This window comes from Candidozyma pseudohaemuli (genome assembly GCF_003013735.1).
Source record: "Candidozyma pseudohaemuli strain B12108 chromosome Unknown scaffold00006, whole genome shotgun sequence".
Classification (NCBI taxonomy): Eukaryota; Fungi; Ascomycota; class Pichiomycetes; order Serinales; family Metschnikowiaceae; genus Candidozyma; species Candidozyma pseudohaemuli.
The window spans coordinates 180687-199424 of record NW_020194440.1 but is presented as its reverse complement, the minus strand read 5'-3'; the positions used below and the strand labels follow the sequence as shown (position 1 = coordinate 199424).

Here is an 18738-nt window from a genome sequence, read left to right as displayed (position 1 = left end):
CATACGTGACTACCGACTACTATAGATAAAAGATAAAATGAGGACCTTAGTACAACTCACAAGCTATCCACAAATCCCAATACTGTCAGTATGTCTGCTTCACCCCAATATCCCGTCAACCTGGCAGAATATCAGCAATCTTGTCCATCTTCGGAAACGACCGCTTGTGAACTGAGCTACACTGACTCTTACTACTATGGACTGTCAGACCAGTATTCCTCATGTCCAAGTTCAGAGACATGGGACAACTACCGACCCGTGGATGTCCCACTTCGTGACGACTCCAGAGGAAGACCTATCAATTACTATGTTGTCACCCCAAACTGTCCACATTGTCACCATCCTCTGCAACTTTACCAGGTAAGCCAGAGTGAGCTTTACAGGCTTGCAAATGAACAAAGGGCTTATCAAGAACAGCTCTACCTTGGGCAAATTCCAAGAGACTATTATCCTCAGGTTGGATATAATTACCCACAGCCCCAGGCCCCTTACCCATACCAAAGCTACTATAATCAGCAATATGGGTACTCAGGTGGGTATTCTCAAGGACCACAGGAGCAGCAGAATTATGGTCAGCAACAGACTTACACTCAAGAGCCTTCTTTGAATTATCAAAATTACCCCGTTCAACAACCTGCTGCTGAAATCACCCATCAGCAAGTGATTCCCAATGGAGAATGTGAATATTACAATTACCCTCCAGTCCAGCCAATTCAGACTACCAATACTCAAACAGTTAAGTGCCAACTTGCTCAGGAGCCCCTTCTTCCAGTAAGTTCCCAGCCGCTTCCAAAAAAGGTAGACTGGAGCTATACACCTAGGAAGGCTGCTGCCGAATCAGGAAACAATACCAAGTCGTCAAAGTTTTGCTGGAAGTACCTTGAGGACCCATCGTTTTCGTTGCCCAATCCGAGGCGTATGCAGCCATCAATATTCGAAGTTTTAGCCCATGCTGAAGAAGAAAAGGATGCCCAAGAATCCAACCTTCCGGATGATCAAGAGAACGGTGGTTATTCAAGTAACAGTCTGTCTTCAGATGAGTCAGGTACAGAGGATGAAGACGGTGATGAGGATTCTAAAGTCCCTGAGAAGTACAATGACGAGAACCTTGATCTTTCTACCTTGGACGATGAAGAGCTCATGGCCTATCAGAGCTACAAGATTTCCAAAATGTTTGGCTACGATACGGATTCCGCTGAAGTTCAGGTGGAGACTGATCGAATCACACAGTCAACGGAAAATTTGGACATCAATGGGTCCACGAATGCAGATGAAGAGGCCCCTAAGGGTAGTGATAATGAGCAGAGTTCTGTTTCGATGAACGGGCAAAGCCAACGGTCCCTGAACAGCAGTAAGTTGTAATGCCTTGGAATATAGAAATATAGAAATAAAATTATAGAGAAAAAAAATCTATAGTCTATCGTAGTTCGTACTGGCTAGAGACTGAGACTGCAGTAGTCTAGGGTACCATATAATTGAAGGGTCTCACATATAGATACTTATACAAACTTATGAAAAATAAAGCTAATTGGGGGCAAAATAATAGCTAAAAGACTATAAAGCCATCATTTTGATGCACAGGTTCAGTGCCGAGGAGTCCTCAACACCTCTACCAACTCTAATTCATACCGAGCACCAGCAACGTCCATACAAAACACACCTAAAACGAATTTCACATCTTCCAGTGCTCCCATACTCAAATTCAAATTAAATCACCCCTTTTGATTTCCTTTTATCTCCTATCCCGTGCACTCCCGTCAATCTCTACCACCCACCGTTTCTGGTCCGCCTACTGGCGAGGTTCTCCGATTTCGCAGCCATATTGCTGCACCACCCTACTAGTCTCCACGGCCACTTTCCTGCCAATTCCCTTCAAAATTTCAAAAACCACCCAAATTCAACACTCCATACAGAAAAGCCAAAAACCCCAATCAAATAAGCTCAACAGATCCATCACAGTGGGTCCCCTTTTGCTACAGCCACCATTTATCGTGGTGTACGGGCCTCCACTACTGATACGTGCTTCTTTCTCCATCCGATCCACATCCACCTTCTCCAATTTCCATGTACAATCCGTACCAGGGCGGCTACCAAGGCGGCTACCAGCAAGGTGGCGGCTTTCAAGGCCAGTATGGATTTCAGGGCCAGCAGCAGCAGCCGTATATGCAGCAGCAGCAGACCGGCTTTTATCAGCAGAATCAACCCCAGCAGCCTGGTCTCTTCCAAGGCCAGCAGACGGGCTTTCAACCTCAACAAACGGGATTCCAGCCTCAGCAAACTGGGTTTCAGCAGCAATTTCCCCAGCAGACCCCTCAATTGAACCAGCAGGCCACAGGCTTCCAGCCTCAGCAGACTGGCTTCAACTCCGGCTACAACCAGCCCTTGACGGCTCAGAAAACCGGCTTTTCCGCCGCTTTGGGCTCCGTCACCGAAAACACCGAGTTGAAGATTCCTAGCATCCGTTTGTCCTTCATCAGCGCCGAGGACCAGACCAAGTTTGAGCACCTCTTCCGTACCGCAGTGCCCAAGGGTGAGAACTCCATCAGTGGTGACGGTGCAAGAGACATCTTGTTGCGTTCCGGATTGCAACCCGTCACTTTGGCGGAGATCTGGACTCTTGCCGATACAAACAAGCTGGGTGCTCTCTTGTTCCCAGAGTTCGCCTTGGCCTTGCACTTGTGCAACATGTCCTTGAAGAACGAGCCATTGCCTGGAGTTTTGCCTGAGCGCTGGCAGAACGAGGTGCAGAGTTTCGTCGATGCCATCAGTTTCGCCGTTCCCGAGGACCCCAACAAGATCATGGCCAACACCCCATTTTCTACCTTTGCAGCTCCAAAGCCTTCTCAGAGCGACTGGTTGGACAACCAGCCCGTGAACCTGAACTTCTCTGGTAACGCGGCCCCTCCTCCAACCTCGTTTACGGCACAGCCAACAGGCGGTCTCAACTCGTTGACCGCTCAACGTACTGGCGGTGGTTCCTTCGTGGCTTTGCAGCCTCAGCAGACCGCTGGTTTGGTTCCTGCGCAGCCATTGCAGTCTCAGAGAACTGGTCCACTCCAGCAACAGGCTACTGGCTTCCAGCAGCAACAGCAGCAACAGCAGCAGCCCCAGTTGACCTCTCAGCGCACTGGTCCTACCAACTTCCAGCCTCAGCAAACTGGCCTTCAGCCACAGGGCACAGGCTTTAACGGCTCTCAGGGTCTTCAGCAGCAGCGTACTGGTGGACTTCAGCAGCAACGTACCGGTGGTTTCCAGCCCCAGCAAACTGGCGGTTTCCAGCCTCAACAGACTGGCGGTTTCCAGCCTCAACAGACTGGTGGTTTCCAACCTCAACAAACTGGTGGTTTCCAGCCTCAGCAGACCGGTGGCTTGTTGCAGTCTCAGCCCACTGGTAAGCCTGGTCAATGGGGTTTTGTTCACACTCCCACCGGTGGTATTCCTGGTTTGAATGCAATGGAGCAGCACTTCTTGCCTAATGCTCAAATGAACACCAACAATTTGCAGAATGCTATGGGAGGTTCATTGAAGAGCAACGTGACTTGGGCTATTACAAAGCAGGAGAAGCTGATTTATGATGGCATTTTCGGTGCTTGGGATCCCGAGAGAAAGGGCTTCATTCAGGGCGACACTGCCATTGGTATCTTCAACAAGTCAGGTTTGAGTAGACCCGACTTGGAGTCTATCTGGAATTTGTGTGATGCTGGCAATCGTGGAAAGCTTAACAAGGATGAATTCGCCGTGGCCATGCATCTTGTGTACCGTCGTTTGAACGGACTTGAAATTCCTTTGAGATTGCCTCCAGAGTTGATTCCTCCTTCTGCCAAGTACTTGCAGGATTCCGTGGATTCCTTGAAGAATCTGTTGAAGGGTGGCTCGAAGGGTAAGCCCCAGGCTGCCAAGCCACCTACTTCTGCATCGAGATTCAGAAATAACGATGATGATATGGGATATGTGTCCAACTCTCGTCACCGCAGCAGAAGACCTACCGAGGAGCAGCCAAGTAGCGTTCAATCCTCTAAATCGCGTGACTTGACTACTGCCGACTTGAAGAAATTGATTAGAGAGAAGCAAATTTTGTTAGATGCCGTTAACTCTGAAGATCAACACTCTTCCATTGCCAACAAGCAGTCCGATGATTACAACAGCAGATTGATTGAAGGCTTGAAGACTCAGATCAGAGACACAGAATCTAAATTGAGCAAGGTTTCCCTTGGAGGCTCCCAAGAGGAGAAGACCCAGCTTTTGGAGAAATTGAACCATTTCACCAAGGACAAGGTTCCTAGTTTGATTCAGAGAATTCACAAGGTTAACCAGGACCTTGCCAGGACCAAGACAGAGGTGGCTAAGGCCAAGTTGAAGAAGGAGTACCCAGATTGGACTCCTGAGGCTGGTGATTCTGATATCGTTGGCACTGGTCCAAACGGTGAAGTGACTGATACTGATAGAAGAAAGCACAAGTCCAAGGCGCTTTTGAGACAGCGTATGGCTGCCCTCACTGGCAAGTCGGTCTCTGACGGTACAAACAAGGATGCAGACCAAAAGCTCAAGCAAATCTCTGAGAATGCCACCAAGGAATGCGAGAGCGAGTCATCTATGATCAAGGATATTGAGACAAGCATCAAGGACTTGGAAGACGGTGCCGCCCTCCACCTTCAGGTATCTGTAAAAGACCAGAGTGGCAGCGAGAAATGGGAAAGTGGTATTGGCGTGTCGCACGCTGTGAAGGTTTTCCTCGATGAGTTGAAGCAGTTTGAGCAAAAGCAATCGAAGCCTCAAGGACTGGGTGGAGATTACTTCTCAGGTTCCAAGCCCGCAGCCCAAACCGCTCCAAGTCTGTCATCGTCCAGAAGCAGTGCTGTTTCTTCGCCAGCTGCCCACAAGACTCCTGAAGAGAGACAGGCCTACATCAAGGAGCAGGCTCAGAAGAGAATGAACGAGAGATTGGCTAAATTGGGTCTCTCTCGTAAGGGTCAACAAGCCTCTCAAGGTGAGGCTTCATCTCCTAAACCAGCATCACCAAAGCCAGTGGAAACACCCAAGGCTCCTGAACCGGCTCCTCCAAAGCCAGAGCCTCACCAGCCAAAGGAAGCACCAAAGGCTCCTGAGCCTGAGAAGCAAAATGAATCGAGTGATGACGATGATGAAGAGTATGCTGCCTTACTCAAGCAGAAGCAAGAATTGGAGGCCAAGAAGCTCAAGAAGAAGCAGGAGAAGGAAGCAAGACTTGCCAAGTTGAAGAAGGAGATGGCCGACATGGAAGGCTCTAGCGATGAAGAGGCTCCAGCTCCTGCCAAGGCTTACACACCTAGCAGCAACAAGGCTACTCCTGCCACTGAAGCTCCAAAGGCTCCTGAGCCACCAGCTGAGGCTAAGCCAGAAGAGCATAAGCCAGAAGAGCCTAAGAAAGAGGAATCGAGTCAGGCTGCTAATGGTCCTCACAAGAGCAATCCATTTGCCAGGTTTGGCACTGACGCCAACAAGGGTGCTGACAAGGCGGCAGGAACCCCAGGCTCTGCTCAGAACACCAACCCCTTCTTCAAGTCCCAGCAAAAGCAGGAACCTGTTGATCAGAAACGCATGGAGGCACAAAGAGCCTCCCAGAGAGGTTTGGGAAGTGATGACTGGAGTGACGAGGAGGCAAACTCCTCCGATGATGACGAGCCTAACAGAGCTGGTGCCGCTAAGTTGGCCAGTTTGCTCTTTGGTGGTATGCCTCAGCCGGTGACCAGAAACCCAACTGGAAACCCCGGTGCCCAAGAGCAGAAGGCCCCAGAACCAGCACAAGCTCAAGAGAAGCAAGCTGAGCCTCAGGCTCCACAGCAGCCTCCTCTGGCTCCTGCTGAAGCGCCTCCAGCTCCTGTGGAAGCTCCCCCAGCCCCTGTTGAAGCTCCTCCTGCTCCTTCTCAGGCTCCTCCTGCTCCAGCTCCCCCTGCTCAAGCTCCTCCCGCTCCAATGGCTCCTCAAAATGACGACGAGTCATCTGAGTTTGACAGCGACTCCACCGATGAGTTTGCAACACCTTCTCCACCAAGCAGAGCTGCTGATCTCGGTGCTGATGATGTGCCTCCAGTTCCTGGCCAGGCGCCTCCACCACCAATTCCTCAGGAGGCTCCTCCAGTTCCATCTGCTGTCCCACCTATTCCACAAGAAGCACCTCCAGTGCCACTGCAGGCTCCTCCTCCACCATCGGGAGGTCCTCCTCCACCTCCTCTTCCTGATCAGGCTCCGCCTGCTCCTTCAGGTGGTGCTCCCCCACCACCTCCATCGTTCCTTTCGAGTCCTCCACCTCCACCTCCAGATCTTGGAGGAGCAAAGGCGGCAGGACCACCTCTGGGAGGTGCACCAAACATCGGTGCTCTCTTGGGACAAATCCAGGGCGGAAGGTCTCTTAAAAAAGTTGACGATAGTCAAAAGAAGATTGCCGATGGTGCTACTGTCGGTAGAGTGCTTTAATCTCCTGTGCTATACTTTTGCTCACAAATTAGATTTGAACTATTTACAAAATGTACCACTCAACGTATTCACAAATTAGTCTGACTTGCTCTCCTCTTCATGGTTTGGCACGATGTGAAGCTTCTTGTCCTTCATGACAACCTGAACATCATCGCCTTCCTTCACCTGGCCCTTGATCATCAACATGGCCAATGGATTCAAAAGGTCCTTTTGAAGAACTCTGTTCAAAGGTCTTGCACCGTAAATTGGATCGTAGCCCTTGTTAGCCAAAAACTCCTTCACCTCGTCAGAAAGGTGGAGGTACATTCTCTTGTCACTCAATCTATCGCCAATCTCTCTCAATCTGATCTCGAGAATGTTTCTCAACGATGACTTTGAGAGCCTATTGAAGACCAAAACTTCGTCAAGACGGTTGAAGAATTCTGGTGGGTAATGATGACGCAACGTCTCGGTGATTTCCAGCTTCACAGATTCGTTAATAGAGCCATCGTCCTTGGCATCCTTATCAGCAAGAAGAATTTCCTGACCGATGTTGGAAGTCATGACAATGATTGTGTTTCTGAAATCGATGTGCTTGCCGTGAGAGTCCGTCAACGATCCCTCATCAAGAACCTGCAAGAGCAACTTAGAAACATCCTTGTGAGCTTTCTCGAACTCGTCGAACAAGATCACGGAATATGGTTTTCTTCTCACAGCCTCCGTCAACTCACCGCTGTCCTCGTATCCAACGTATCCTGGTGGAGAGCCGATCAAACGAGACACAGTATGCTTTTCTTGGAACTCAGACATATCGAATCTAATGACAGAGCTCTTGTCGTTGAACAAAAACTCTGCGAGCTGCTTGGTCAACTCAGTCTTACCGGTACCGGTTGGGCCCAAAAACATAAATGATGCAATTGGTCTCTTGTCACTCGTGAGGCCAGCTCTTTGCAAACGCACCGCATCAGAAACGGAGTGGATGGCCTCATCCTGGCCCACCACATGCTGCTTGAGGATGATTTCCATGTCAAGCAATTTATCCTTCTCGCCCTTCATCAAGTTGCTGAGAGGGATACCGGTCATTTTTGAGATGACAGCGGCGATATCGTCAGAAGTGACAGAGTCATGCAAGATCGACAGAGACTTTGCCACGTCTTCGGACTCCGTAAGCTCCTTCACCAGTTCTTGCAATCTTGGGATTGTGGAGTATTGCAACTCAGAAGCCTTGGCGTAGTTGCCTTCTCTTTGGCTCTCTTCCAAGTCAAATCTGGCCTGCTCCAAATCGGCCTTGGCCTGCTTAACTTCATCGATAGCCTTCTTCTCTGCCTCCCACTTTTCCGTCAATTCTTTGAGCTCCTCTTCCTTTACCTTGAGCTCTTCCTCGAGCTTCTTAGCTCTGTCCACAGACAATTGGTCCTCCTCCTTTCTGAGAGACTCCAATTCTATTTGAATGGTCATGATCTGTCTGTCCAAATGAGTGATGGCGTCTGGACGAGATTCATGTTGCAAACGCAAGGTTGAGCAAGCTTCATCGACCAAGTCGATGGCTTTATCCGGAAGGAACCTGTCGGTGATGTACCTGTTGGAGTATAAACCAGCAGTAACGAGTGCTCCATCAGTGATACGAACACCGTGATGAACTTCATAACGCTCCTTGAGTCCACGAAGGATCGAGATGGAGTCTTGAACTGATGGCTCGTTGACCATAACGGGCGAGAATCTTCTCGCTAATGCTGCATCCTTCTCCACGTACTTTCTGTATTCCTCGATGGTGGTGGCACCACAAAGCGAGAGTTTGCCTCTGGCCAAAGCCGGCTTCAACATGTTGGAAGCATCGATGGAACCTTCAGCTTTACCCAAACCCATGAGAAGATGAAGCTCGTCAACGAAAAGGATTACAGAACCCTTCTTGTCTTCGACTTCCTGCAAGATCTTCTTAAGCTTGGCCTCAAAGTCGCCTCTGAACTTGGCGCCAGAGATGATACCAGCCAAATCAAGGGTAATAATTTGCTTGTCCTTCATCAGCTCGGGTACCTCGCCCTTTAGTATTCTCTGAGCAAGACCCTCCATGATAGCGGTCTTACCAGTACCTGCGTTACCGATGAGCACTGGGTTGTTCTTCGTTCTTCTAGAAAGCACTTGAACGGTTCTCCTGATTTCCTCATCACGACCAATAACGGGATCTAGTTTGCCTTCCTTGGCCAAATCCGTGAGGTTGGTTCCGTACTTCTCCAAAGCTGGAACATTGGGATCATCATCCTTGTTCATCTCCATTTGCATATTTCTTGCTGAAGACGAGCTGAAATTCCTAAAACTCAGCACACCGACTCTCAAATCCTTCATTTTCGGTATTAATGGAGCTGGATCTATCGATCCAGATCTTGCAACAATCGACATGGCTCTAGGACTAGCCACAGCAGCGGGTATGTGCGCCCGTTGCATGGGCACCCTTCTCAATACTCTAGTTGCACGAGCAGATTTCGAAAGCATATTCCTAAAGTTAGGAAATGTCCCAATTGACGATGATTTATACAAGTTTATCTGGAGACCGCCATTGAGTGACTCAAGTCACGTGCACCTAATGGCAATAGGATGTTCTCGAACGATTGCAAATTCTGGAAAATTCTAGGTTGTTCCACGGCATATTCATAAAGTGGGCAGACATCGGGGAATCTATTTGATTTAGGTCTCCATGCTTTGAAATGATAGTCTGAATTTGTATTTGGGTGATTTTTCACATCGCTTTGAGGTTTTCACGATTTGTGAGATTTGTAGGTTTGGCTGCGATTTCTCAGAATATCCTACAAGATTCGAAATAAGTTCGAATTTCGCAAATAAATGATAAATCTAGAATTGTTGAGAAATTCCCTTAGTAAAAGCGAACACCAGGCAGCTGTCGGCTACTATCTTATTATTTCAGAGCCAGGAAGGTGACGACATTTGAAAGCACGAATATTTAAGAAAATTGACTTTCGCTGAACTTTTATGGTACAGCTACATGAAAAGAGGCCGAAAGGGTTCATCTAAATCCAATCAAAAGACGTTGCATCAATGTATACATCAGTAAGTCTCAAGTGATGCCCATAAACCAATTCAACCTATCGAATTGGGTCATTGGGGGATGTGTTTTAGATGATAAACTTCATTGAGTGGATTCCTTCTTTTGAAGAAGCTGACCAGGGTTTCTCGATTAAAACCATACCAAAAAATTTTTCTTTATCCTCAAGATTGAACCCAAAGGTTTTTGAGCATTTTTTGACCAAAATTTGAATAAAAGCCCAAATCCATGAAATGTCACGTGACTTGATAGAGTATCACAATCAATAAACCTGCGTGTATTACTCAGCAAAGCTGCCTGCGTGGCGTAATGGTTAGCGCATTTGACTTCTAATCAAAAGATTCCGGGTTCGAGTCCCGGCGTGGGTTTGAAGCGGTTTTAGCTCAGTTGGGAGAGCGTCAGACTGAAGATCTGGAGGTCCTGTGTTCGATCCACAGAAATCGCATATTTTTTTCAATATTCTTTATATTTTGATCAGTAAAAAGATTCTGTCGTCACTACAAGTCAATTAACCTGTCTTTGCATTTCTATAAGTACCTTGCGCATCACTTGTCATCCCAGTAGTCATCGCGATTGAAACCAGGCAAAGGTTGGAATGGTGGTAGCGCATTGTCGTCATCCAGATCATTAATATCGTTAGTGTCGTTAGTGTCGTTATACTGTGTGCCAAGTATGTCATCTGCGACATTCTGGCGGGACCTAGAGGACCCTTCTTGTGGTTCCCCTAGGATATCGTTTGTGTTGGTATGGTGGGCGGGTCCATCACCGCCTGCCCTTTCCCAGGCTTCGTCATCATCAATATATTGCACCTCGTAGCCTCCATCGCCATAATCGTCACTGTCATCATGATGTGTGTCATCGTTAACAGAGTCACGCTCGTCTCCAACATTGTCAAAGTACAATGCGTCTCTAGCCTCACCAATGTTGGCCTCTCCAAGATCTAATTCTGCATCCCGAGAATTGTTTTGAGTCACTGAAGGGGTACGGTTGACAGCGGTGGATGAGGTTTCACTGAGCATGCTTGTGGCCACTTCCTTTGACTCGTCAGAGACTGGGGTTGCCTTACATGTTATCATGTTCCAAAGCCATGTGAGGGTACTGATGAATGTTGTAGGCTTGGAGAAGTATGAGTTGCTGAATGTCATGACATCGTCGAGAGATATTTTTCTTCCAAGCATGCCAATAAGCTCCAAGCGCAGCTCCAAGTCGCGAATAGAATAGAACCATTCCCACGCCGTGGTGAGAATATACATCTCAAGCAAGTATGGCAAGAAGGTGATCCACGAAGTCACGAGCCACTTGTTCTCCCACAAACTGGCGATCAAAATGGTGATGATGACATGAAGGCCAACCATAAACCAGGTGAAGATTGCTAAGGGAAGAAGCCTTTTGGAGTAGGAAACCTGCCTCGGACTGGAAGCTGTGCCGCGGAAGGTGTGATAGCCCAAAGTTACGCTGATCCAGATAATGAACAAGACCTTGAGAACGACGGTGAAGATAGCTCTGAATTCATTTTGCTTGTGAGCCATTCTGTCAAAGTAGCTCTTCGCCATTCCCAAATCGACTGCGTCGACTATAATGTACATTAGGATCAAGCACGCACCAATAAGGCCGTTGTAGAACTTGTATCGCTGCTTCGTCATTTTCACCACGAGCTGGAAGAACGCCAAACACGTAAGGAACTGTGAGATGATCAAGGCGATGGGGTATTTTCGCCTGTCGTTGACGAGCAGGAGAATGTGGATCATGTCGAGGGAGTCTTCGTAGTACTGCTTGCGGGCCGCTTGGGTCACCTGGGCCAAAAGAATGGTCAACACTATCGAATAGACACCCGTTGCAATTTGCGTCATGATAGGCTTGCGCTTGTGGTTGGGCGAAAGAAGGAAGAGCAATATGAGCATCCAGCACAGCACGCACAGGCCCAGGATCATGAACAAGAACGCAACAAAGGAGTCGCCGTTATCGGCGACATTATAAGGATTATTATTGTAGTCATCTAGCCAGCGCTCGACGTCGCTTTCGTTGAACAGGAGATGGGATAATTCCCGCTGAAGATTGGTGATAGAGCAGTTGGTGACATAGTACGCCGGTAGAAAGTCCAGCGTGATATTCTCCAGCCAGCGACCGGTAAAGTACTCTTCGTATCGTAGGGATCCCAGAGTCAAGGAGTAGACAGAGCAGTTCGTCTGGAGGTTGTCTTCGTTCAGAAGAAAGTACAACAGGTAGTTGCCCATGGCGAAGGTCTGCGAGGTATTGGAAAAGTCAACGGCATCTAGAAGGCCGTATCCGCCAGTGTAAAAATCGAGCCCTGCTCGATGTAGCACGGATGTCATGCTGTATTTATACTTCCCGGCGGGGCACGTATCTGTGGGGCTCTAACGAAGTAGTTTACAAGAGCCAAGCTCTGGCGATTTTCTTGGGTGCAGCGCACCGCATACCGGCCCCTGGGTGTGGTTAATGGAGAGCGCAACGGTCTGCTCTAGGCCCTTGTGGGGCGGCGGGAAGGAGCCAGAACTCTACGGAGGCTTAGAAGAAAGAAAAAGTGGATAAAAATGAGAAAAATAAGCGGGAATTCTGCTTCTACTTATACTGCTAAGGCGGTCGTGCCGCACCCACCCTATGCACCTCGGTCCATATACGGACCAGGCACCATCTGTGATTTCAGCTAGCCAGAGCATTGGATGGATAGAATTTGGTGATTTTATTTTCAATTTTTCTATTACAGTGAATTTGAGGAAACAACAATCGAGGCCGTGTTTTCTCCATATTTCCCCGTGTTTTTCGTCCTCTTATTGTCTTTCTTTCTGACCCTGCCGGACCGTTAGGCTTTGCAGCCTCGCAATGAACTAGGTCAATTTGCGTACCCTGCAGCCACACAAAGCACCGAAATGTAGCAGAAAGAATAACCGTACGTTCGGTACAGAATAGCTTAAACAATACTTTTTTAGAAGCTGTAGCTGTGTTTAGCGTTTTAAGGTTCTGACAGCTTTTCACCGCGTTACGGGCTTACAGCGGTTATGGACCATGAACCGTGAGTACAAGCGAGGATGGTGAGCCAATGGACTATATCGTACGACATCAGTAATTTCAATGGTTTCATTTTTTTGATTTGCAGCGTTGCTACTTTGCACCCGTCTAGGCCGATTCTGAGATCGGGAGCCTGGCGTGCTTGTTGGTTTTCTGTTGCTCTGAAGGTAAATCCGGGATTTTCAGGTTCCGGGCTCCAAATCCAAAGAGGCGTTTTGACAGCACGGACAAGGTTGTACTGGTGAGTGACAGAGCCCTGGTTGCATCAGGGTTTTTCTGCATATCGCCTTTTCGTAACCCCGTTGCTTGAATCAAGGACCCTGGTCTACTTTCAGCACGCAGTGCATGAATGTTCCAGATAGCAAGACCCCACAATAGTCCTGTTTTGTGGCACCGACAAGAAAAGCCCCCTATGAACGAGAAGCCCTTATGAACTAGGAGCAATGATGGAAGGTTACATAGTTGAGGCATTGAGAACCATTACAATGTGTTGTAGTTATCCTCCACTTGATCCATGAGTCACCAACACACTATATGATTTGAAAGTCGCTTTTCACAGCAGCCGAAAAGAAGCATATTTTAGATTTAACGCGAGGATGCTTCGGAAAATCTAGCCACAAAACCAAGTAGTTTTTGAAGAACATATTAACGATACTGGGGGCATGTGGTGCTTTTGGTGAACCAAAAGTGCAATAAAAATCCAGCTTCAGCCGAAACCGAATATTTCAAAACTGTCTCATTTTCAAGAAATCATCCAAAATGAAAGGTGGTGTTGATCTATCTCTCAACTCAGTGCTTCCACTAGCGCTGTGACTCTGGATAAGGATGTGCCCATTGCGTCCATGGACCCAAAATTCAGAAAAAATCGACTAAATCAAGAAGAAATATTCATACTCTATCAAGCCTTGAAATACTACCAAATCCAAAATTCTATATTTCGTTTACTGTAATCTACCCCAGTGCCATAGACCAAGTCGTACGCGCACCGTACTATCACCATACTACTGAGTACTCCGGATCCGAGACTCTCCAGCATGTCTACCACGGAAGAGCTCCAGAAACTCTTTAAAGATGGAAACGATATAACAGATGAAAACCTCAAACTTTTAAAGGACTTGCCCTTAAAAGAAAAAGCACGCCTAGTCGAGTACATCGCTGACTCCGCATCTCAGCGTCTTCCATGTCTCGAGAAACTCGGCACTGAAGGCGCTTCTTTCGTGCTGTCGGCCCTTCCTGACAAAGAGGCATCTACGAAAATACTCCACATTTGCCAACAGAAAATCAGATTCCAGCTGACGCCTCTCGTGGCAGGCTACTACCTTTCCATATACGCGAACATCACTTCCAAGTACGAGGTCAATGATCCTGGCTCTGTGCCGGCGGTGTTGGACCTACTAGCACTAGCTGACGACAAGCTTCATGCAATTGTCGTGTTTACGATCGTGAGTCAGTCGAAAAGAGAACCGTTATCCACTTCCCAGGCTATAGAGAGATACCTTACAGAGATCGTGGACCAGGACCCCTCCAGCATCACTCCTCCACAATACAGTCTGCTCTTTGAGACCATCCAAACGTTTTTTCCTCTTTTCCCAGAGCAGCTCAAGACAGTGTACACAAGCGAAGGATGCAAGAATGCCATACTCCACCAGGTCAGCCGGTTGACTTCTGGCTCCGGGGAGATTGATGCCGAAAAGGTCGCCAAAATGCTCAATGTGGTTTCTCTGACATGCATCAACGAGGCTGCAAGACTCTTTAATTCTCAGAACTACCTACAGTTCTTGATAACCGGGTCTGAGATGGAACTGGTGCCGTTAGTGGTATCGTTGTCTCTTCTATGCATCGTGAAGTTGTGGAATTTCAAACAGATCGAGTCACAGATTTCCCAAGCCACTGTTTTACATAAAACCATTGATCTCCTTAAAAAAGATGTCTCTGACGCTAGACCGGCAGTGCTAGAGACCTTGACTTACCTCTCTTTGAATGGAACCTGTCGGTCATCCATTTTCAAAGACGAAGATACCACTGAAAAACTTATCGAGATTCTTCAGAATGAGACCGACGGCACCAATACGTACGGAGTCCTTCTTGCCTTCGCAAACTTGACAAAAATCAAGGACATAGCAGACGACAATGAGCGTAGGAGAATGAAGTACGCTGCCTCCGCTGCAAACGCCAACAATCAGGACAACACTAAGGTGGACGAAAAAGACGTTAGGCTCTATAACCTGGCTTTAGTCAAAAGACTCAAGCTTGTGGGCATGTTCAAGAAGCTAGAATTGCTGAAAACCAACATCATGAAGGAGTGTGTGAGTATCATCTACAATCTATCGCAAGACCCTGAAAATGCTCTTCATAGAAGCCTCGTGCTGCAAGGGGGATTGAATTTGATCTTGAAGTACCTCACTTCATACTCTTCACTTGACAAAGAAGACGGGAAGACTCATGGGTTAACAAGCGACGAGAATGAACTTGAGCTTAGGATATCAGCTCTTCGTGCTTTAGCAAGCATGTGTCTGTCTGTTGATCCCAGGCTAGCATTCAATGAGTTTGATGTGAAAACAGCGGTTCCTTTCTTGACAGAACTCTTTGGAGTAGACCCGTCCTTTGGACCACCCACTGATAAGACTCCTACTACCATCATGGCCAGTCTATTATCACCAATGGACAAGTTCAAGGCGCTTTTGGCACTCACAAACATGTGCTCTCAGCCCAACAAGGAATTGAACAATTTCATTATCAAACGCACATTCGATCAACATTTGAGGAACCTCATGATCGAAAGCACCAACCCTGACATTCAGCGTGCTGCTTGGGAACTTATCAATAATCTAATTCAAGAGCCCGCAATGCTAGCCAATTTCTTCAATACCGAAAGTTCGGCCAGTATGACGAATTTGGAGATTCTTGTCAAAATGCTACATGCCAGAGACGAAAATCTACAAGAGGTCATTGCTGGATTGTTGGCAAACAGCACCATGGAGTTTGACCTTGTTGCTACAGTCATCTTAACTCAAAAGCCTATTTTTGATCAATTAAGGGCCATAGCTGCCGATGTATTTCAAAAGCAGCTGGATGCAAGCGGGTTAATGCTAAGATTGGGTACTTTTGTCGGAAATGTGATGGACGTCGCAGAGAGCAGCGGTAACGATGTCTTGAAAAAGGATAAGCAATTACTCCTTGGCTTCAAAACAGTGATCCAGTCCACAAACATCCCTGAGGTGTTTGAACTTTTCACCGAGCTCACAAAAATGGCGGTGCAATAAAATAATTAGAAATGAAGCATTCTTTGCGTAAACGATGTGGCATCATGGACAGGGTTCACTGGCGTTTTGTAGGAGCCTCTTTCCGTGTCAACCTTGGCGGTCACTGCCTTGTGCAAGGATGTCAAGAACGTTGCATAGTTAGCAGATGTACTGGCAATTTTTGAAGAAAGCAGGTCTTCGATGAGAGTGTCGTGGAATACTTTACTAAGCGGCTCCACACCCTCGATAACAATCTGAACTGACGACTGACCGATGCTGGATGTTCCAATGATGTTTTTCTGGAAGTACTTGACCAAATTGCGAGCCTGTAACGAGATGTGAGTAGGCATCTCTGGCAAGGAGTCCATGTTGATGTCAATGTCCTCAACCTGATGAACATGCTCTCCAAACAAGTCAGCCAAAAGCTGTTTGTTTGTATCAGGATGGACCCTTACGAAAACTGTTGTGCCATCACAAAGGATGTAGACACTAGGCTGCAAGGAATGTGCTGTCAAAGGCAAGTACTCCGGCACTTTCATGAATGATTCTTCAGTATTCTCCATCGGCATACATTCGTCATCTGCCAAAGAATGCAACTCCACCAAGGCAGGATACAAGTGATAAACAAGTCTCTCCAAAGGCATATTGAGCATATTGTACACATCAGCAAGACGGTCATCAATAGGCACCGCTGTGGAGTCACGGAGTGCTTTGGATTTCGTGAGAGCCATAATAAATAGGGGGATATGTCTCAATGAGTCTGGGAAAATGAGTTGGTTGGTGAGCGAGCGAGTTTTATTGTGTCCACGTTCCTCCATCAATCTGTACTGGGCATAAACGTCCACAAGTTTAGCATTGATAGACGTTCTCAACTCAGCAATCAGCTCTTTGCCCACAAACGAAAGAGTGTCTCTGACGAGCGCTGCAATAATAGCATCCTGATCAACAAAGTAGAAAATCTCTTCAAGACGCTCACTCACGGCACACACGAGATTGATCACACGGACTTTTCTAACACCGAATGTGTCTGTGTAAAGCAAGGCGGCTTGAAGATGACAGTCGTACTTTGTGTTCAATTTTCCATCGTACTCAAGCAAGACAGTGAAGGTCTGGTCCTCGTTGAGAACTGGGATTACAGGATCCTGATTGCCTGTGAGACCAATGATTCCGCCTTCTGTGGTTGGGAAGCCGTAGTACTGAGATACTTGGAGACCATTGGAACAACGAAGTTTCAACTGGCCCTGGTAACCCGTGGAAGATTTGACAGAGTTCACAATCTGAGCCGTAAGCGCACGGCTATCTCTATCAAAAACGAAATCAGTCCATTTGTGAACCTTTCCACCGGTGACAGAAGCTAGCCATCCGATATTGGAGACGTCAACTGGGGTAGCGGAAACCGCCAAAACGTCCAAACCAACGTTTTGAGCAATCATGTCCTTTGCCAAGAGCTTGTAGTACTCGTTATCGACAGAGTATAATTTTTTCTCCATCTCAGCAGAGGGGTTTCTTCCCACAGATTTGTTCTGTTTCAATCTTGAGCCGCCGGGTCCCCAAGAAGGTAGCGTAGACACAATAGCTGTAATCTTACCACCACCCACACTTTCAAGGCACATGGTAGCGGCTCTACAGGCGACCGAAAAGCAGGGCTCAGAATCATGAAGGCTCTTGGTATCCGCCAAACTCTCCAAATTTCTGAGGGCATCTTCAATCACCATACTGCTTTCGTCTGGGTCGGCGAAAAGACCATCGTAGAAGGGAACGAAAGGATCATCCAAGTCGGGAGAAACGCAAATTTGCGTGGAATCCAAGTCGGGAGACAAGTTGAAGAAATGCACTGCTTTGTCGAACAAAATAATGGCGAATTTTTGTGGTCTCTTCTCGCCGTTATTCTCCCTCTCATAGTCAAAGAGCGTTGCACGAATGGCGTCCGCTACCAAGACATTAAGGCTCTTGCTGATACTCTGCTGACACACATCAACCAAGAATACGTGGTGCATTGGTTTGGGCGTATTTTCAGCACCTCCGACATTGTAAAAGTCAGGCACAATGATGTCGTAGACACCTCTGTGGAGCTCAGGTCTCTGGGCCCTGTCGGTTCTGTTTTCATATTGGTCAGTTGGCGAGATGTACTCCTGAGGCACTGAGTTGTTTGGGAACTGACACACGTTACATGTGAACCTTCCCAGAAACGTATGCACCATCTGTGGGTTGATGTAGGTTCTACAACGGCGGCATCTTGGAGGACCCCATTCCTGAGGATCCAAAAGCAGCTGTTCGCCCAAACGTGACATATCCACAGTAGGAACGGGGCTTTCATTGGGTAGCAAAGGTGCAAAAGGGCGAATGGTGACCGCCATGGGTAGTCTGGTAGCTTTACGCATCAGCTCTTGCTCAGGAACATAGTAGAATGTAGGTCTCATGTGCTTTGGGGTGGCGGTGCTCTGGTCGACGGCAAAGTACTGGGTTCCGGCGAAAGGAGGCACGATGTTTTCAAAAGAAAGAAACGGTTTCGTGCCAATGCACTCACCAGCCTCATCGTAGAGCAATGTGGTATATTCGGTTTCCTGTTCGTACCGAGCCTTGCCTAGCGAAAGGTCCGAGGATGCTGGCGGGGCATGCGGAGTCCCCAGAATGTCGAAACTGGTATCGTGAACAGGCTCCTGTGGGACCTGAGGAGGTCTCTGGCTTTGAAACCCTGGATGGCCATGTGGAGCCGGGATGTCCTGGTATCCTGGGTACGGCTGGGCCTGAGGAGCAAATTGGGTTGCCTGTTGCTGCTGGAAAGCTTCCGTCTGAGGTGCAAAGCCCGGCTGACCGGGAAACTGTTGCTGGGGTTGAGCTGGATTAGCCGATTGGGACCAAGTGGAGGCCTGCTGGTTCAAGTCATGGTAGGCTCTTTGGGGTTTCTTTTTTCTTTTTCCGTCGATGTTCAAGTTCTGGACGCCCTGGGCGAGATCGTTGGAAGCCATCGGCCGAGCG

At 47.8% G+C, this 18738-nt stretch overlaps 6 protein-coding genes and 2 non-coding genes across 8 annotated transcripts; 5 read left to right on the top strand and 3 right to left on the bottom strand.

Moving 5' to 3' along the window:
• Positions 1-90: 90 nt before the first annotated feature.
• On the top strand, positions 91-1362 carry C7M61_002801 (uncharacterized protein; the record flags this gene model as incomplete). The annotated part of the gene is made up of 1 exon (XM_024858161.1): positions 91-1362. One exon carries the CDS (start codon positions 91-93, stop codon positions 1360-1362), a length of 1272 nt encoding a protein of 423 aa, XP_024713567.1.
• Positions 1363-2064: 702 nt separating this feature from the next.
• PAN1 (Pan1p) lies at positions 2065-6453 on the top strand (the record flags this gene model as incomplete). The annotated part of the gene is made up of 1 exon (XM_024858160.1): positions 2065-6453. One exon carries the CDS (start codon positions 2065-2067, stop codon positions 6451-6453), a length of 4389 nt encoding a protein of 1462 aa, XP_024713566.1.
• A 75-nt stretch (positions 6454-6528) lies between these two features.
• Positions 6529-8922, bottom strand: HSP78 (chaperone ATPase; the record flags this gene model as incomplete). The annotated part of the gene is made up of 1 exon (XM_024858159.1): positions 6529-8922. The coding sequence occupies one exon, from the start codon at positions 8920-8922 to the stop codon at positions 6529-6531; it is 2394 nt and encodes a 797-aa protein (XP_024713565.1).
• Positions 8923-9785: 863 nt separating this feature from the next.
• Positions 9786-9858, top strand: C7M61_002798. The gene has a single exon. It is a non-coding gene; the product is annotated as a tRNA-Arg (tRNA).
• A 4-nt stretch (positions 9859-9862) lies between these two features.
• Positions 9863-9935, top strand: C7M61_002797. Its single transcript has one exon. It is a non-coding gene; the product is annotated as a tRNA-Phe (tRNA).
• A 100-nt stretch (positions 9936-10035) lies between these two features.
• On the bottom strand, positions 10036-11823 carry DFG16 (Dfg16p; the record flags this gene model as incomplete). The annotated part of the gene is made up of 1 exon (XM_024858158.1): positions 10036-11823. One exon carries the CDS (start codon positions 11821-11823, stop codon positions 10036-10038), a length of 1788 nt encoding a protein of 595 aa, XP_024713564.1.
• A 1728-nt stretch (positions 11824-13551) lies between these two features.
• On the top strand, positions 13552-15780 carry C7M61_002795 (uncharacterized protein; the record flags this gene model as incomplete). The annotated part of the gene is made up of 1 exon (XM_024858157.1): positions 13552-15780. One exon carries the CDS (start codon positions 13552-13554, stop codon positions 15778-15780), a length of 2229 nt encoding a protein of 742 aa, XP_024713563.1.
• A 55-nt stretch (positions 15781-15835) lies between these two features.
• On the bottom strand, positions 15836-18728 carry C7M61_002794 (uncharacterized protein; the record flags this gene model as incomplete). The annotated part of the gene is made up of 2 exons (XM_024858156.1): positions 15836-15838; positions 15873-18728. 2 exons carry the CDS (start codon positions 18726-18728, stop codon positions 15836-15838), a joined length of 2859 nt encoding a protein of 952 aa, XP_024713562.1.
• Positions 18729-18738: the final 10 nt, after the last annotated feature.